The 19496-nt window shown below is 42.4% G+C and overlaps 2 protein-coding genes across 16 annotated transcripts in view; one reads left to right on the forward strand and one right to left on the reverse strand.

Moving 5' to 3' along the window:
- Window positions 1–5574, reverse strand: part of MBTD1 (mbt domain containing 1) — a 35765-nt gene extending 30191 nt beyond the window's left edge. For 5 of the 15 annotated variants that reach the window (XM_053995101.1, XM_053995095.1, XM_053995093.1 and 2 more), the window contains exon 1: window positions 5103–5573. In XM_053995101.1, the coding sequence (XP_053851076.1) occupies window positions 5103–5123 (21 nt within the window). In that variant the 5' untranslated portion in view covers window positions 5124–5573. Of the gene's footprint in view, window positions 1–580; window positions 718–3152; window positions 4816–5102 lie in introns of those variants that run through there. The other 10 variants (XM_053995091.1, XM_053995089.1, XM_053995088.1 and 7 more) reach the window with 7 other exon arrangements.
- Window positions 5575–5740: 166 nt separating this feature from the next.
- UTP18 (UTP18 small subunit processome component) lies at window positions 5741–14587 on the forward strand. The gene is given in 15 exon segments (XM_053994685.1): window positions 5741–5791; window positions 5794–6138; window positions 6242–6369; window positions 6475–6570; window positions 7321–7400; window positions 7631–7716; window positions 8278–8403; window positions 9264–9438; window positions 9763–9863; window positions 10624–10714; window positions 11035–11158; window positions 12101–12275; window positions 13011–13153; window positions 13749–13808; window positions 14424–14587. Coding segments are annotated over 14 exon segments (1746 nt in total). The 3' UTR covers window positions 13774–13808; window positions 14424–14587.
- Window positions 14588–19496: the final 4909 nt, after the last annotated feature.

Raw genomic sequence — 19496 nt, forward strand, 5'->3', positions numbered from 1 at the left:
CAGGGCAAGGTGACCACAACAGTGCACCTGGATTTTTGTTGTTCTTTTGCATCACTTCCATTTAGTATCTCACTATCACTGCTAAGCTCTCTTTGCCAAAATATCCACAGATGGGAAGGAAAACAGCTTCTCTTTATAAATGGAAAGTTGGGCGCTCAATTAGGAAAAATCATTCTTCAGTTTTATACAACTTCAAAAGTAGCAATCATCAAGTTTTTGAGTTTAACTACACTGTCAAAACAAACCTCATATATCACCTTTCTATTTACTTAATATTCAGACAAACTGTTCCAATTCAAAATTATTGAATACCAAATCTGCAATTGAAATCAATAGTTTTGCTTATAATTTTAAAATAATACTGTAGTTTTTTATAAAAAATTTGTATCCCAGCTCTTGCCAGATAATTCATGCAGGACATTCTTAATGTTAATTTGTAGTTATTACCTCGATTGCAATTGGGGAAACTATTCAAAATGTTTTGTGAGATTTCAAAAAGGTAGAGTTTGCAGGGAAAAAAACAGCAAAATACTTCATACATAAAAGTAGGTGAAAGTTAGGGAAGATGATATACAAATACCTGTGCTGGAATTTTGTTGGAACAGATCAAAACACTTCTATTTTGATAATAAACACCACAGAGGTTCTTTTTAATCCATGTTGAAACACAGCATTTGTAGGAAAAAAAGTGAACAAGAGGAAGCTTTGATAACCCTTCCTGCAGAATTCAGACGAACAAAAGAAAAGGAGCTCTAACATCTGGAAGTGAAAAAAGTAGGAGCATTGCTTGAATTCAAAGGTCAAAGACACATCCTTACAAAAAGGACAATGTATGCCTCAAACAGAATTATAACCAAGATAAAGCAGTGGCTTTGGTACAGCAGCCTGCAATTTCTGCTGAGTTCTTGCTAACTGGTTCCACCTTTTTCTTTTAAAAAGTAAGTACAAAATTTCCCCCTTTCTGATTTTCTAGGACCTCTATCTTTTTCTAGAAGCTCTCAACCATCTCATCAACAGTTCCTGAAGTGCTGGTGGCCTCTAATACCCTATGGTGAGCTTCATTAGAGATACCAGGAAATTGGAACCATCTACTTTATGCACACATTCTCTCTCCCTTTGTTGTTATCCCTCCTATCTTTGGAAAAGGCAAAAGGAGAACCCAGGAATGACAGATCAAAGAGCCTCATCTCATCCCTGGTGAGGTAACAGAACAAGCAATGTTGGAAGTCATTTCTAGCCATGTGAAGAACAAGCAATTCTTGACAAGTCCTTTTTGGCTTCACAGATGACAGCAACACCTTGTCTGTCTGAAGCACCATCTCCCCACAGCAGCTGCAGGTCCTTGGAGTCAAAACGAGGTGTGCAAAAAAAAAAACCCCAACCATTAAATCAACATAAAGCCAGCTTCCTACTCTTCAAAGCTGGACTTAGCACTAAAAATTATGCTGAGGAGATTGTCTTTTCCTCAAAACACAACCAACCCAAACCGTATTCAACTTCTAACAAAACAGGGACCAGCCTCCTGTCTATCCACAGAAACTGCTTGGAGCAGGAGCCTGGCTTGCTATAAAACAGAACCTCGCAGCTGGTTAATGCCAAAAGAGCAGCAGCTTGAGTAACTACTCCACTAATAGAGTCTATCTGTACATTAAGCAGAAGTAATGCACAAACAAAAGAACAAGACAAACTTTCAGGCATTCTGGCTAAGGCTTATTTTCCTAATAAGATTACTCCTTCCTCAACAGAGGTTTTCAGTCAGAGCACTGTGAAATGTGTCATGAACAGCACTGGCAAATTACCCCATACTGTTTGCTTGGGGCTGGGGGGCAGGGGGGTGGGGGGGGGAATTCTTGCATACTTTTCTTTATTGAAGGGATGGGTGGAGAAAGGAACCCTTAAGAACTGCTTTCTTATTCTGCCCAACTTCCCATTTTCCTATTCTTCCCCTCCTCCCTGTGAATACTTGACAATAGAATATTTTTAAGAAATACTCTTAATTAAGCATTACATAAGGCAAATGGTATGAAAAAGAACATAGAAAGAACATAGTTGAGGAAACTGGTTTCCCTGAGAGCAGGAAGGCAACTCTAAACAAATAAGAAAATAACCAGTTTCTCACTCTAAATATATATTTTAATATACATATATATACACACACATTGAATTTGATCAACACATTATAGCATACATTCTTTGAATTTAGTAACTACTCTTACCACACAAAAAAATGGGCACAAAGGGTGAGCAATCCATAGCAAAACCAGAAATCATTTCATGTTATTTAGACTTCAAACACTTACTTAGGAAATGGCTTTAGTGTCTTGATGAAGACTATGCTCAAGCATTGGCAAAATTTATGCAAAAGAGTTTTGAAGGTAAGAACTTGCAAGAAAAACACCCCATTATTGTGTAACCAAACCTATTGACCCCAGGTAAGCGAAGCTGGCCACAGGAAGAAGATCCAGAACAACCACAGAAAGGTTTCAAACTACTCCAAATGGTTGTTGTTACTTTGTAATTCAATCTGGGGCTTGAACTCAGAATGGCAGTAATTTGGAGCTAGGAGTACAAGAGCTGTAGCTCAGCAAAGGTACACCAGCACTTCAACAGAGGCATCACTTCCTATATTCAGTTCCAACCCTCCCAAACAGGACAGAACTATGCACAGATGGGTCAACAAGGTCAACAATGAGGTCACTACAACCTTCAAGCCAAGGGTCTGTCATAAGACAGATTTAGTTTAATCACATACCCTTAATGGATCCAAGGGTATTTCCAAGTTAAACTTAAATTTGATGCACAGGCTTTGTTTCCAATAGTTCATTGATGCTTTATGCTACAAACTTAGTTTCAGCTCTGGATGTTAAGGAAACACTACAATAGAACTATTTTATTACAACTCTTCTGAATGCAAGTTGGCCAAAACAATTTACAGTAGAATAGTAGCTTGTCCCTATAGAACTGAGTTGTGTTCTGAGGCCTAATTGTGCCTCAGAACATGACCAAAAAAGAAAATTCAAACATGGTACCAATTTAAAGAAAACACACTTTCAGCTTTCATTAAAAACAAACAAAGACCCCCAAAACTAAACATCTTGGGATTCCTGGAAATCAGAACCAACCAAACTTACTTTTTTATATAAGCAACTCACCTCTATCTGGAAATGTGCCTTCCACTCTTATTATAAGTAAAATCTCTGCTGGAAAATTACAGAAATGTTTTTTCCTGTCTCTTCATTTGCTATGTATGACAGCATTTTGTCTGAAGCCAGTTTCTGCTGTTTGTCAATGGTTTTGTCCATAGCCTCTTCCCCAGGGGGTTTCACACAAGAGGGGAGACTCTTTCATAAAAAAATATATCACATTAGCAGGAAATTTTGGAGGGGGGGTGTGATGATTAATCTGTGAAATATCTGAGTTTTGATAAAACTAAAAATCTGTTACAAACTCTACTATGTTTCTACAAAGCCCTTACAGGAGTATCAGGAAGAGGCAAATATTTCACTTTAAACACTGTGTTACCATTAAAACAAACAAACAAACAAACCCCCAAATAAAATAACACATTTAAATGTAAAGAACCCCAAAACCACCACCAACCCAAACCCAAAGTCTTCAACACCTGAATTCATTCCATGTGCTCAGAGCCAGGTTCAGCAAAGGACCCCACATCCCCAGAGTATACCAACTTACCTGAGAAATGAAGGAATGCAGTAGTGGTTTGCAGAAGATATGAAAAGCCTTGCAAAATTAAATCAAATTTTAGAAGGTAAGAGAAATGAAAGCCAATAAGAGGGAACTCTTGTGCACGTTACCACTGCTGCCAGAGGCACCTTGTTCTTTAGGGAACAGCGAAGGGAATTCTTACTTCCAGTTTGCAATCTTTCTGCATGTGCACAAGCTCACATATTCTCAAGAACAACATCTAAACTGTTCCTAGGAGACAAGATCCCTCTGCATAGTTTCCTACAGCCTACATTACATGCTTCCTCAAAATGATGCCTAGGCTGAAAAAATTAGTAAAGACAATTAACCTGCCAAGTTTTATTGCCTTCTTAAGGGAATATATTATTTTAGTTCTCATTGAAGGCTCCAGATCAGACTCTCATAGCCTTAATCCATTCCATTTAAGTCAAAATCAAACTGTTGAATACAATTAATAGGTCAATGCAGGTCCTTAAACCTGCAAAATAATTTTAATTTAAAATACAAGAGATTACACTTCAGCTTTCAGTTTTGACTAGGTTTAGATTTAGAAAATCACAACAGTTACCAGTCACATTTTAAAATAAATTGCTTTTTCACACACAGAATTTTTCACTGTAATCAGCATATGCTTTGTAGTAAGGGCTTCTAATTTTCAGAGCCACGCCAGGCAGAAATTGCTACACTTTCAAACATTTCCATCAACAACTTGAAAGTGAAACTGGTTTCACGAGTTTACTACTCTTCACAAAAAGAACAAAACCACAACATCAGAAGTCATAAAAATTGCACGGAGTGTGGGGGAAGCGCCGCAAAGAATTCAAAACTTTTGAAGCGCTGATAATAAAGAAAACTCTCCAGCACTTAACATGACCACACTGGAAAACTGAACTTTAAAGGCTGGAACTACGGGAGGAAGTTGCTGAAACCCGGCACTACAGCGAAGCAGGGGGAGAAGCAGATCGAGCGCTCCCGCGAAAAGCTGAAACTTTTCTCCGAGGAAGGAGAAAAGAGGGGCGAAGGACAAAACCCGACCCCGTACAGCCGGGCCGCAACAAAGGGGTACAGCCGTGCCGCTCCCACGTGCCCTGACCAGACACCCCCGCAGCTCCCCAGGACCCTCCGTGAGCAGCAGCGCCGGCCCGGCCCCTGGAGCCCCCGCCCCGGGTGGGCACAACCCCCCGCACCCCGCGGGGCCATCCCGCAACACCCGGGGATATCCCCGACTTCCTCCCACACACTGCGGCGCCGCCTCCCCCCACATGGGCACCAAGGATCGCTCAGCTCCCGCCCCCGACTCAGCCCGCGCCGCTCTCCTTCCCCCCCCCGCCCCGCCCAGGGGCTGGAGCTTCCGCGGGGCTGCTGCGGCCGCACCACCCGCGGGCTCCGGTACTCACCAGCTCCTTTGTGTTTTCCATCAGGCCCTCATGGGCAGGAGCCGCCTGCTGCCTCTGCGCGCTCGCCCCAGGGACTCGGGCGCTGCAAGTGCCCGGGGCCGGGGCTGGGCCCGGCGGGGCGGGGACAGGCCGGGCAGTTTAGCCGCTCCGAGCGCCGGGGACCGACCAGGACCGACTGCAGCCGCCGGTACATCAACAACACGAGCACACAGCTGCGCAGGCGCGGACACGCCCCCGCCGGGATCGGGCTGCGCGGAGCGGCCCCACTGCCATGTTCCTCCCCCCTCTGGGCGAATTCATTCGTTACCGGGGATGGGCGCTCCGCGCCAAGGCAGGGACTGCGGGGCGTAAGAGCAGCCGTGTCCCCCAGCGAGTGGCGGCGCGCACGGGAGGTCCCGGTGAGGGGCCGATGAGCAGCCGGTGAGGGACGCGTGTTGCCTCCCGGGTCGGGGATTTCCCCCCCCCGCGGGCTCACAATGGCGCGGCCCAGCTGGGCTGCATCACGTGGAACTCGGGGTGGGCGGGAAGCTGGGGCAAAGGGAGGTGAAAAAAGGAGTCACGTGATCACGGGTCACCGCCAGGGGCGGGGGCTTGGTCGCATGGAGCGGGGGGGGGTGGGGGGTGGGGGTGTTGGCGTCATGAGCCTATCGGAGGAGGGGAGCGGTCCAGGCGGGGGTCACGTGATCGGGTGCACGTGTTCCGGTTCCGGGTCTGGTGCGCGATGCGTGGTCCGGCGGCGGCCGCGGGGCAGGAGCGGGGGGCGGCAAAAGCTGCGAAAGCGCCCAGAATGAAGGCGGCGAAGAAAGTGTCTAAAGTGACCAGAACGGCTAAAATGACGAAACCGAAGCGGACGGCGAAGCGGCTCCTGGCCGTGGCGAATCAAGCCGCGGCCGCCGAGGCAGCGCGACGCGCCCGCCACTTGAAGGCGCTGAGCTGTGCGTCGGGCGCCGAGCGGGAGCTGGAGGAGCTGGTATTCGGCGACAGCCTCAATGCGGAGGAGGACGAGCTGCTGAGGCGCCTGGCCGGGCCCCGACGGGTACGGCACATCCAGGCCCGACCCGACAGCGGCGGCCCAGCCTGCTCGCTCCCCGGGCTCCGAGCCGTGTCGCTGGTCACACGGTCCGTTTGGTTGGTTTTAGGTTACTGCTGCAGAGGGGAAGGGCCTTCAGGAGGACTCCAGCGATTCGAGGGTGGAGAAGGAAGCGAAACGTGACTTACTGCTCAAAAATCCGGCCTGGGTAGATGAGGATGATGAAGCTGAGGAAAAGTAAGTTCAGGTTAGGTGATGGGAATTACGTATCACACTCGGTAGTGCTTGTAAGTGGTCTTGGTTTGAACGATGTTTGTGTTCTGTTTGTTTTTTCCCCTCTAGTGTTGATATGACCCATAAGTACCGGAAAGATTTCATGAAAAGTGATGCCGAGACAATGCTTACTAAGAAAAAACTAAAAAAAAGACTTGAGGAACAGTGAGTTTCACTAATGTTTTTGTGGCTGACTGTATTGACTATATTGATGTCATGATCATTGCTCTCCAAGGTGGGTGCCAGAAGGATGTTGCCAGACTCTTTTCAGTGGCACCTTGAACAGGACAAGGGGCAGTGACCATAAACTAAAACACAAAAAGTTCCATCACAACATGAAGAAGAATTTCTTTGCATGGAGGTTGACAGAGCACTGGAATAGCTGCCCAGGGAGGCTGTAGAGTCTCCCTCTGGAGATATTCCAAACACACCTGGACGTGTTCCCACCTGCTCCAGGTGACCCTGCTGTAGCGAGGGGTTGGACTGGATGATCTCCCTTCCAAGCCAACAATTTTGTAAGCTAAAATATATTTATGTGACATTCAAAGTCACTTTTCTCTTTATCCACTGTGCTGATGTGGTCTTTTTAAAGTCAGGGCTTCCTGCAGTATTTACAGTGTTTTTAAATAAGAAATTAAACTAAGAATAGTAAATAAAATGGGCATTAGTATTGTCTGGACTAATTTGTTTAATACTTGTATCAAAATGCCCAAACTAATTTGTCTTCTAGGGAATTATACAAGAAATAGTGAAATCTTAAAAATTTTTTTAGAAAATTAAAAAACTTGCATTGTGTTCTAAGTACAAGTAGTCCTGCAAAATTCTGACTTTGCTTCTTCTAAGTGCTTAACTCATAGAAGGAAATTACTGTCTCACAAAAGTTATGTTTTTTTCTCTTTCTCCTTTTCTCATAAGGTTTCAGCATGCCATGGGAGGAGTTCCTGCCTGGGCTGATCTAGAAAACAGGAAGAAATCCAAAAGGACTTTGAGTGATAGTAAATATGCCCAATGCTATTCTGATAAGTGTTTATGTGATTCCCTATTCAGCTTGCTAGAAGATAATTACTTTTGATGTCTTCTCAGTTTCAGTAGTATGATAATATGCTGGCTATGTCAGCTATGTCCTTCAGTGTGCTTTAATTTAATTCATTTCAGTGAGGAATGTGTTGATGTTGCTGTGGGTATTTGTGCAATTAGCTGATTCCATGTGCTTTGGTTTAATGAGGTGACAGTGATGAAGATGATGATCTGCTACGCAGGACTGGCAATTTCATAACGAGCTCAGAGTCTCTGCCAAGAGGGATTTTGAAGGTAAAGACAAACCTTATCCTTCCACTTCAGTTGGACTTAAGTGCACACTTTGACTCTTGTTGTGTATAAAATTAGTGATTCTTTGAATTTGTTTCTGCTTATCCTCTAGAGGATAAGCAAATTGAACAGTTCACATGAAAGCATGAAACAATAAACTGAGGTGTATTGTTTGACATAAGAATTTTCTGCACTCTAAATAGCATCTTGTAGTAGGATTTTAATTTCTGCAGAAGGAGGATGGAATTTTCCCACAGCTTTGAAGCGACTGATAGAATCTTTAAGAAGACAGCCTTAAATGAGTATTTCTCACACTATCTCCTGCAGCTATCTCAGAATGCAGCCGGTTTTACACTCAGTTTTAATGCAGAGAGAAAGGCTGGTGAATTCAGCCTGTGTTTGTATTGGAGAAGCTCTCTGAATGGGCTGTGTGTGCGCTGCTCATGTCACACTGTCCAGAACTTCATCACAGGGCTTGAGGTCTTGCAGCATAAAGAGTAAATGGCTTTTCATTCAGTATAAGTGATTGTTGGGTTTTTTTTAACTGTTTGATCTGTGCTGTAGATGAGCACCTGCCTTCCTGCAAACCAGGAACGTTTTGCCAATGGAAAACTGGTGACAGTGCAGTTTCATCCTTCAGCTCAAGTGGTGATGACAGCTGGGCATGATCGCTCTGTGTCCCTCTTCCAGGTGAAGAACTTCAGTTTGTACCCTGCTGATGGTCACTAACATAGAACCTTTTTTTTTTGAGTGTATATGAAATAGCCTGGAATGGCAGACTTTGTTTTCTCTCTTCCTCTGCACACTGTCAGTGGTTACACAATGTCTGTGGTTACAATGGAAATTCCTTGGTCAAAGGCATCTTGGAAGGAATTTCCACCTGTGACTTCACACCAAGCACATGCAGAGTACTGGCAAACTCTTTGTCTCAGAGTTTTTAGATGAAGATTTGTGTTTAGAAACGTTTGGTTTGAAGGTTTGCAAGTGACAAGTACTAACGAGGTTTTTTGTTCCTAAGTTTGGAGAGCCTGTAGTGGGGGGAGCAGCCCACTTTGCTTTGAGACTGTAAAATTGCTGTGAAATCATGTTGGGGATGGAGAGGTTGTGCTGCAGGAAGATGATGTTCATCCTGAGATACTGCCGGGCTCCTCTGGAAACTAAAGATCCTAATTTTATTTAGGAATTCTTAGCATGGCCCAGTGTCACTAGAATGGTCAGACAAGTGGAATGTGGTAGTCTCACAGAGCTGCAAGAAAACCCAAATCAAAGCAGATGTTTCCATTTAGAAAAAGCACAGTAGAAGTGATTATTTGATCAAAGCATGGCCAAGAGGTATGAGGTCTATCAGAAAGGTAGGGGAGTGCCTGTTACATGAGGTAAGGAGCTAAGAACCAGATCATTTGTTGGAGAGAGGAAGAGTTTAAGGCTTCACAGTGGTGTACCTCTTACTACTTAAGTCTCAGCTGAGAAGTTGATATGATTTTTCTCTGTAAAAGTATTTTATATATTCCTCAATATGACAGCCTGGTTTGTTGCTTTCTTTTTTGAAGGTGGACGGTATAAGGAACCCAAAAATACAAAGCATCTATTTAGAGAGTTTTCCAATTTATAAGGCTCATTTCAGTGTGGATGGAGAGCAAGTTATAGCCACTGGTACTCACCACAGCATGTTCTTTGTGTATGACATGATGGCTGGGAGTATCATCCCTATCCTAAAAGTACGAGGTATGTTTTGCAGCTCTGAGTGTGTGGGCACAGTTGAAGCTGTCCCAAATAGAGATGGCACATGAATTTGCTTTAAAACGAAGTGCAGTGGCTTGTTGGAGGTTGTATTTTTAACTTATCTTCAAGGAAGTAAAGTACCTTTAGTGTTAATTGTCTGGGATATTAATTATCACACATGAGCAAGGTTGAGTTCAGCTTCTCTGTGACAGCATATTGCAGAAATGAAGAGCTGGAATCAGGTCTTAGTCATATTCATCCTGCTTCTAAATATTGAGGCCAAAGAACAAATTGCACAAATTTCAAGTTTCTAATCTCTTTTTAAAGGTGTGGAGGAAAAATTCCTCAGAAACTTCGAACTCTCTCCAGATGGATCATTTATGCTGCTAATTGGAACTTCAGGTTACCTTCACTTGCTGTCCATGAAGGTACTTTCTCTGCATGGTTTGTGTAGCTTTGCTTCCTTGGTACCTTTTCCCTTTTGCATCTGCTTTTATCTCATCTGCAAGGCAATATAACTTTCAGCTGAAGCCAAGGTATGACACATATTGTGACAGCCCTCAAATATGTGCTGTGGAATCAACCCACTGCAGCTTTAGGGAATTATTTGGACTCTGTGAGACTTTGTTCCACAGCTCCATGGGGCTGGTGAAGCTCAGGGCAGTTCCATGGGGTTTTCAGCTTGAAGAAGTTGTGTGTCAGTGCTGTATTTCAGCTGCTTGCACAAGCACTGTGCTGGCAAGAGGAATGGAAACAGCATGGGAACAGGCACCTGGGGGTGGAAGAAATATAGGACTGCTTTTTTGGGAGTCATGCTAGTGCCTGCTGCTGTACTCTGTTCATGAATCATGCCAAACACTGATTCATAATGCATAGAGCAATCTTTCAGCTGAATTTTAAAATGCCTTATGATGGCAGGTGGATTTGTTTTAAACTTTCACAGGGAAAAATACTTTTAAAGGAGAAAGTTCAGTCTTATATAACTCAGGCCGTTCAGCGAGGGAGCAAACAAGTGTTTGTTGATCCAGCTGCAGTTAGACTCAGGAGCTTATGCTCTGCAGGCACTGAAAATGTTGGTGCTGTTCTCTGAATCTCAGGGTAGGTAACTTAAGATTTTTGTGGGACAGGAAACAACTCTTCTGTAGATTTTTGGTAGAATCTCTGTCAGCATTGTTCTTCATCCTGCAGACAAAAGAACTGATCAGCACTATGAAGGTGAATGGAAGGTGTACTGCCTCTGCTTTCACCCCAGACAGCAGTAAAATATACAGCTATTCAAGTGAGTATTGCAGCAGCTCTAGTAATAATTCCATTTAAATTGTATGAGTTCTTATAAGTCACTTATAATTTTAGAGAAATAATTTTAAAAATTTATGCTAGTATCTCTCCTAAAAATACAACCAAGTGATCAGTCATTAAAGAATGGAATTAACTATTTTAGTATGCCTATAATTCTTGGGTTTTTTTAAATATCCTATATTTGATAGCTGTAAATTAGCTTCTAGTTGTCATCTAATTATATTTTTTTTTTTTAGCAAAATGTACTAACAAAGTGATGTGTATGTGTGTTTTCTCTAACATCTTTCATTCTGCAACCAGAGGAAGGTGAAGTTTTCATTTGGGATGTGAGAAGCAGAAAGTGTCTACACAAATTTGAAGATGAAGGTTGTTTGGAAGGAAAGTGCATTGCTGTTTCAAAAAATAACCAGTATGTGGCATGTGGGTAAGTGACTGAACTTTGACAGCGTCTTCTGCTATCATTTTGAAGCTCTTCATTGAACCTATGGGTAGTGAGAGTGAGAGTATAGGAACATGGTTTGGTTCTAATAAGCTTAGAGTAGACACAAATAGATTAATATTTCCTATTTTATGGTAATAATTTACTTTTCTCCGTAAAAAAAAAAAATAATAATAAATAGTAATAAATAATAATAAATATAAAATACCATAGTACACCTAAAACAATAGGAGTGATACTAGTATTACTCTTGCCACATATGGGTTCAGCAGTTAATTTTGAAATCACAGTGACTAAAATCACAAATTCTGTAACAGGAATGTTGATTCAAGGCCTTCTCCCTTTCTAGTTCTCTTCCCTGTACTCTGAATTTGGCTTCTGCAAGGCAGCATGTTAACCTTTCGAAAGGGGCCTCAACTCAAAGCCACAAGCTGAAACTGTTTCTCCAAATTTACTGAGATGCAGTTTCAGCCAGTGTTTGGATTCTTTTAAATGAGAATAGCAAATAAATGGAGGAGTACAATATATATTTTCCTATCTCACTGTGGAAGAGGATTTTAAAGTGAGCTTATGCTACAGTTATTAAAAAAAAATATCACCTTGAAGTCATTTCAGAATATTTTGATACCAAGCTCTCCTTGCTTTGAATTCATCCTGGTAAGAGGTGGGCTCATCAAGGCTCTCCACAGTTGAGTCTCTTATATAATAAGAAAAAAGAAAATCCAATCCAGCAAAAACCTAAACTCCTCCACTAAATACTGTTATAAACTCCAAAGGAAAATCAAGCTCCAAACAAAATATTATTGCAGACTCCAGTAAATAATTGGAAATTACATTTTCAGGTGAGTAGTGGCTATAGATAACAACATTCCAGTATATACTGGAATATTACTTTTCAGTATAATCTTTGTTCATTTTGTTCTTTAGTTCATCTTCTGGAGTTGTAAATTTATACACCACTGATGCCTGCCTCAAAGAAAACCATCCTAAACCAGTTAAGGCCATAATGAACCTTGTTACTTCTGCCACCTGTGTGACTTTTAATCCCACCACAGAGATTTTGGCAGTGGCTTCCCGTGACACTGATGAGGCTGTCAAATTGGTATGTTCAGCTTCTTTATTGCAACATTTCTTTCATATCTTCCTAAAAATACCGCTAGTGACATTAAAAAAAAAAAGATATGAAGCAGATAAGATACTGCAAAAGGTGCTGGACCAACCAGATCTGGACATGGCCAAGACACTCTGCATTTACAAGAGTGTAATTTTATTTTCTTTAGTAAAGTTGCTCTGAAAAAGAACAATTTGTAGTTTAGTTTACCTTTTTTACCTTTTTAAAATGCCCTCTAAAATATCTGGAAGTGTTTGAGGCCAGGTTGGACAGGGCTTGGAGCAACCTGGTCTAGTGGAAGGTGTCCCAGCCCATGGCAGTGGGTTGGAACTTCATGAAAACTCTTAAGGCTTCTTCTAACCTAACCAGTCTGTGATTCAATTTCAGAGCTGTAAATATAGCTCAGCAACAAATGTGAGTTTTCAGGAGCTGGTAACTGTAACCATCTTACTATGGGGGGATTTTTGCCAGCCTTATCAGAATTCTGACCAACAGTGGAACTGTTGAATTAATCTGAGGATTTGTAGGCCTGAGAATTGCAGTAATTGGTTCCATGATGTGTTCCCTGCTCCTTTTCTCCAATAGAATTCTATATGTAGATTCATGTAGGGTAGGAATATAACTGAACATTTGAACTTAACATTGAGCTTCAACTATAAATTTGTAGTTTAATTTTATTTTTAGTGTTTTTTTCCGAACTTTAAATTCTGACCTATTTCTCAATAGGTGCACCTTCCTTCATATACTGTATTCTCAAACTTCCCAGTGTTCAGAAGAAAACAGATTTATCTTGCTCAATCTATGGACTTCTCTCCCAGAAGTGGATATTTCTCTGTAGCAAATAACAAAGGCAAAGCTTTGTTATTTAGGTAGGTACTAAGTTAGGTCCATTAATCCCAGATAACATGTTTATGTTCTGTAAGATGGAGCGGACGGCTGTAAGTGATAAAGTGATTCCTGATCTGAATTACACCTCATGAATTATTGGAATGTGGAGTTGGCTTTCTCTGCTGGAGAACAACCCTTATTGTTTGTCTGATTATGCAATACACCCTGTTTCCATACTTTTTGATTTCCCTCTCCTGCTGGTGTGGTCAGGGGTGAGGAGCAGGGCTAACTTTAAGTAGGAATATTTTTTTTTTCAACTCACAACTTCATGATGCTTGAAAAACTGCTTAACTTTAAGATGAGATTTTAATGATTTACCAAGACAGACAGTGAAAATTTATAGAAATATTCCTAAATATGTATAAATCTTGTTATTTGTCCTTTATTTGAAATTGAACTGCATATTATAATGGCACTTAAGTTATTCCAGGTGGATGTTTGCTATCTTTTACTACATCTATGTTTCAAATTAGCTGAGGATACTCAGTGACACTGCTGAAGAGCTATTGTTTCTTTCTGTTGTCCCCTCAAAAGATTATTGAGAAGTTTTAAATATCTCATTTTTTTTTACTTTAGGCTGAAACATTATTCATTCTTCTGAAAGAAGATAAAGGAGAAGATGAACCAGTAACTGAGGTGAAAACAGCACTAGAACTGCTCACAACATTGGCTTTAGGAGCCTCAGAATTTTCATTTTGCTGCCTCCATTTCTTTACAGATGGCAGGAAGAATTTCTTAGCCCTGTGTGATCTGTCCTGCCTGGGTCACTCATGGGCTGGAGTAGGACTGGCCTTGTCACTCTCAGCTTTTCTGATAATGCAGCAAGTTGATAGTTCAACTAAAAACTGCTGTCAGCCAGGCTGAGCTGATTATATTTAAGTCAAACTCAGCAATGTTGATAAACAGCTGCAGGCTGGCAGGGACTTGGATTGATCCTGTTCTGGAGTATTGTGAGCCCACAGAAGTCTGCATAATTTCAAATTCCCATTACAGGAATCACTGAAGTTTGAAGCATAGTTTGTTGCAGATATGATTTTATTGTGCACTTAAATGTCTTCTTGGGAAACTGGGAAAACTTGTAGCCTTGACACTAATACACTAGATTGACAAAAACTCTGTTAATGAGGGGAGGCTGAACTTCTTTAGACTGGAAGCAGCTCTGACTGCTGCATGTTAAGCTTGCATACAATTTTGTGATGTCTCGGTGTTTGGAAAATACTAACAAAATTATCTCTGCTGGTTTTTCCCCAGGTTTTGTAATCTGCAGATAAAGCAATGCTGACAAAATCAGAGCTTTCCTTTTCAATTTTTTTTTTTTATATGGAAGCCTCAAAATACTAATAGAATATATGTATTTTTAATTTTGTTTGTTTTAAATAAATGTACCTGGTAAGTTTCCAGGCAATTTGTTTCAACTTATTCAATACTTTGTGTAAGCTCACAAGTAAGGTTTTATTGCTTGGCACTCAAGCTTGTGTCTTCCAGAAGTGCTTGAATGTCTTAATTATTATAAGTATGTGAAATATTCCAGTGCTGAAACAGAAATTTTGTATAAACTGACCTCTGCTTCATGCATTTAGCAGAAGCTTTTCCATCAGCCTGGTTCATTTGAGGCTGGGTTGGAAACAGCATTTTGCTGCCTGGAGGAGCCCAGTCCCCTGAGACCCTGTTGATGTTGGTGTTGCAGTTTCAGCCCAACTTCCCTGCTGCAGCTTCAAGGTGCCCTAAACCAAGAGGTGAAAAAAACCCACCCCATTTATGCTTTCCTGCCTCCTGTGTCACAGAAACAACTGCATCTAACATGAGTTTAATTCTTAAGGAAGACCCCAGTGTTACCTTTCTGTGAAAGCAAAGAATCCTGAGTATCACATGATTTTTAAATCAGTGGTGGAATTGTAATACCAAGCAGGGAGTAGGGTAGAGGGTCTGCTGCTGCTTCTTCATCTGCTGCCAAATCCTGCACCTCTTCTCTCTTCCTGAAGTGGCTACCTCGTTCTGCTTAAATTCATGGAAAAAAAAGGTTGATTAGGGACCTGCTACAGTAAAACCCTGATTTGAGAATAAATTGTGACTCATGTCTGAACTCTTCCCACAGTGGAATTTTTTGGGAGGTAACAGCACCAGTCAAGGTGCTCCAGTAACCAGCACTGAAGTCATGAAGACTTCAGTGAAAGTGGCATCCCAGAAGATGTACTCTGAACATGAGAAAAATATAATTGTATAACCATGTTTGACAATAGATTTTGACTATAGGAGCTGTGACTCCTGTAGTGTGACTAGTTTGACTATTGGTGAATTCTTGTAATGATATTTTTAGAAATAAAATACCCTGTGTTCAGATATATTAGGATTTTGAAGTGGTTTTGCCAGTGATTCATTGTAAGATGAGAACTTGAATTCACAAATCTTGGAAAAAGCAAGAGTATGCTCTGGAGGTATTAAATTGCGTACAGTGTTTAATCTAAACCTAAACTGAAGACCCCAGGATGGAAGAGTAAAATTAAAACATAAGCACGCTGTTAAGATGCACTGATTAAGATGATGTGCTGTCCCTTCACCTACATCAACAAATAAATAAAAGGGTCTCTTGAGGTCTGGAAGACTGAGGACAGGAGCATTCACTAGTTCAGTCTTAAGGACCTTCAGTCATTCCTCATCCTCTGGGGACCACTTTAATAATCCGTCTTTGGTTAGTTTGTCATAAAGAAATTTAACCTTTCCACTGAAATTCTCTATCCATTGTCTACAGTATCCCAAAAGTCCCAATAATTGCCTTACTTGTCTTTTTGTCCGGGGAGCCTGAAGTGAAAGTATTCCCTGGACTCTTGCGGGATCCAATTTTTTTGTTCCCTTAGTCAATCTGTGTCCTAGATATTTCACCTCCTCTTCTACAAATTATAATTTAGATTTTGATACTTTTAGTCTTCTTAGGTAAGGAAATTTAGCAATTTTATACTTTCTTGCCTTACTGCTTCTTCTTCCTTTCCTGCAATTAATAAATTATCTACATATTGTATTAGAGTTGTCTCTTCCCCCAGTGTATAATCTCTTAGGATCTCTTCCAAGGCCTGTCCAAACAAATTAGGAGATTCAGTCAACCCTTGGGGGAGCACAGTCCATCTCAATTGCTGCTTCCTATGTGTGTCCAGGTCTTCCCATTCAAAAGTAAAATAATCTCTACAATTTTCCTTAAGGGGACAAGCCCAGAAAGCATCTTTCAAATCTATTACGCTATACCACTGATTCTCAGGTCCCAATTGACTTAAAAGTGTGTAGGGGTTGGCAACCACGGGAAATCTCTCAATAGTTCTCTTATTTATCTCCCTCAGATCATGTACCGACCTGTAGCTGCCATCTGGTTTCTTTACTGGTAAAATGGGGGTGTTAAAAGGGGACATACATGGTTCAAGCAATCCTTGCCTTAAGAGCCTGTCTATTTCTGGTTTCAATCCTCATCTCCCTTCATTGGATAGAGGATACTGTTTGACCCTTACTGGAACCTCAGGGTTCCTAATGGTTAGTTCAAAGGGTTCAATTTCCAATCTTCCCACCGTGTCAGGGGTATACCAAACTTCAGGGTTTATCTTTGCTTCATCCACAGCTCGTAAGGGGCACAATTTAACACTTAACCTATTTTCTATTATATCTACTCCAATTCCTAATTCTACCATTAAATCTCGCCCCAAGAGATTATAGTCTACTTCTGGAACTAGTAGGAATAAGCCCACCCCTACTTTAGAATGGGTTTCAAGAAAAACAGCTTTTATTACAGGTACTCCAAAAGGTTCCCCTTTGGCCCTGACTACCTGTATTGTTTCAGATGATATTTTGCACCCCTGGGGAAAGGTTTGGACAGTTGACCTTTCTGCTCCTGAGTCCACAAGGAACTCATACTCTTGTTGCTGGGGACCTAGTTTAACCTTTACCAGGGGCTCTGTTCTCTCCTGTGTCCCCAGCAAATAAAGCCCCTGACACTCCTAGTCTTCATGAAACTGTTTTTCATCAGCCATCCTTTGTCACATTCCCTCCTCCCACAGTAAAAGCAGGTAATTCCTCTTTCCTCCTTCCTCCCATCAATCCCATCAGTCCGCCTTGGAATTTGCTTATTTCCCCACACGGCTGCCCCCTTTTGTAAAGGGGAGGGGGCAGTTTTTTGTCCTTCCCGAACTGCCGCTACCATCATCCTAACTTGCTTTTTATGAGTTTCATCCTCCCTCCTTACATAAACTTTTTGCGCCTCTCGCAATAATTCATCCAATCCTCTTCCTTGCCAATCCTCCAATTTTGCTAGCTTCTTCCGAATGTCCACCCATGAGTTTGCTACAAAATGTATTTTTAGCAGGGCCTCCCCCCCGGGGTATCAGGGTCCACTCCAGAGTATAACTGAAAAGTTTTTCTCAACCTTTCCAACCATTCAGTGGGGTCTTAATCTTTTTTCTGCTGTTCACGAAAAACCCTGTGAATATTCTGTCCTCGAGGGACAGCTCTTCTTATTCCTTGTATTATAATGTTCTGCAAATCTGCCATATGGGCTCTGTGTTGTGGATCCTGGTTGTTCCAGTCAGGGCATTGCATAGGCCACTTGGTGTCTACGAGGGGCCCTTGTTGGTGTACATCATCCCATATTCTCATCCCTACATCTCTAATCATCCTCCTTTCCTCCAAGGTAAATAATATATCTAAAATAGATTGCATCTCATCCCAAGTATAAATGTTCGGACCCAGAAATTGGTCTAACCTTTCGGCAACTCCAAGAGGGTCCTCTAAGAGGTGTCCCATTTCTTTTTTGAACTCCCTCACATCTCCCGAGTTCAAGGGTATGGGCACATATCTAGCTCCTAAGATTTGGGCCGGTTGCCCTGGTTGTCCTGCATTAGGGTTAGGGACCATACCCATTCTTGCTTCTCGGAGTGGGAACAATCCCAATTCCTCCCACCTTTACTTAGTCTGGCTTTTAGTCACCCACTGGTTATTCCCCTGGAGCTCAGCACTCAACTCATCCCCCTCCGAGTCATCTTGTACTGGGGCAGAGGGTTCAGGATGATGTGGTGAATGTGGAGGTAGGGGTGGGTAAAGGTTCCGGGGAGGAGAATGGGGGGAGGGGGGAAGGTGGTGGAGGAGGTGGTGGAGGGGGAGGAGGTATGTAGGGTGGAGGGGTGGAATCAGGTAAGTCTGTATCCTCTTTCGATCTTTTCTTTTTCTCCCTAGTACTAAGTGCAAACAACTTAGTGCGAGTTTCCCCCACTATCCAAAGGGAGGCATACTCACTTTCCTCTAAGTTCAAGAGCTCTTTAAAATTCACATAAATATTTAAAGCCTGACATATCCAATCCTCAAATGAGCCAAACACTGGCCAATACAAATGGTCCCCTCTTATTTGTTTCCCTCCCCAAACCTCCATGCAGTAGTGCACAATTTTCACCTTGTCCTTTCCTTTCCTGGAAGGGAAGGCATCCCAATTTTTAATCATTAGTCCTAATGGGCTATCTGGCGGAATGTGGGGAAGCTTTACAGGGGTTCCCCCACCCATGGGACCAGAGGGCTTGCTTTTCCTCTGTCCCATCTTCCAGAGTGCCTTCTTACACACACCTCCACGCTTCCCTCAATTCGTGGCCCAGCCCGTCACTGGGTGTGGGAAACGCACTACTATGAGGCCCACACTCACGTCATCTCACAGAGACGTCTCACTCATCACACTCCGGGATCCCAACCCCAACCGAGAGGCTCCCGTTCCCTTTAAAAGGGGCAACCTCAGTAGCACCGAAGGACCACTGAAAGGTACTTACACAATCCTGTGTTTTCGCCCGGGACTTCATGCACAAAGATTAAGGGGTTGACGGCTATTCTTTGCTTGCCACCAAATTTGGGTTCATCGGTAAGGGTCCCAGAGGGAAGACTCCTGAGCGGGGCTCGCTGCCAAGGCAGCAAGGGTGCCTCCCTGTGAGGAGCTTCCAACGGATAGCCCTTACCTGAGTCATGGCACCAGATTTTTATAAATTGAGGCGAAAAATTTGTTCAGCCTTTTGAGAGTCAATCAGAAATTTATTGGTTACAGCAAGCAATGGCAAGCAAACAGTGCTGGGTGCAGCCGGGGAGTCAGCGCTCTGCCTACGGCTCACACCGTTTCCCCCTCCCCACAGACTTTTATACTCTTTCTTCTTCCATGTCCATGGTATTTCTGGGTGTACTCTGCACTTGCACCCTTTGTTGCTAGGGGGTCTTCTTCTATTTTCTGGTGGTCGTTTGAGGAAGGCTCCTCTCTTCCTCCTTGGTGAAAGTCCACAGCCCTGTAATGATCTTTTCCATATAAGAAAAGATGTTATG

This window comes from Vidua macroura, chromosome 19 (genome assembly GCF_024509145.1).
Source record: "Vidua macroura isolate BioBank_ID:100142 chromosome 19, ASM2450914v1, whole genome shotgun sequence".
Classification (NCBI taxonomy): domain Eukaryota; kingdom Metazoa; phylum Chordata; class Aves; order Passeriformes; family Viduidae; genus Vidua; species Vidua macroura.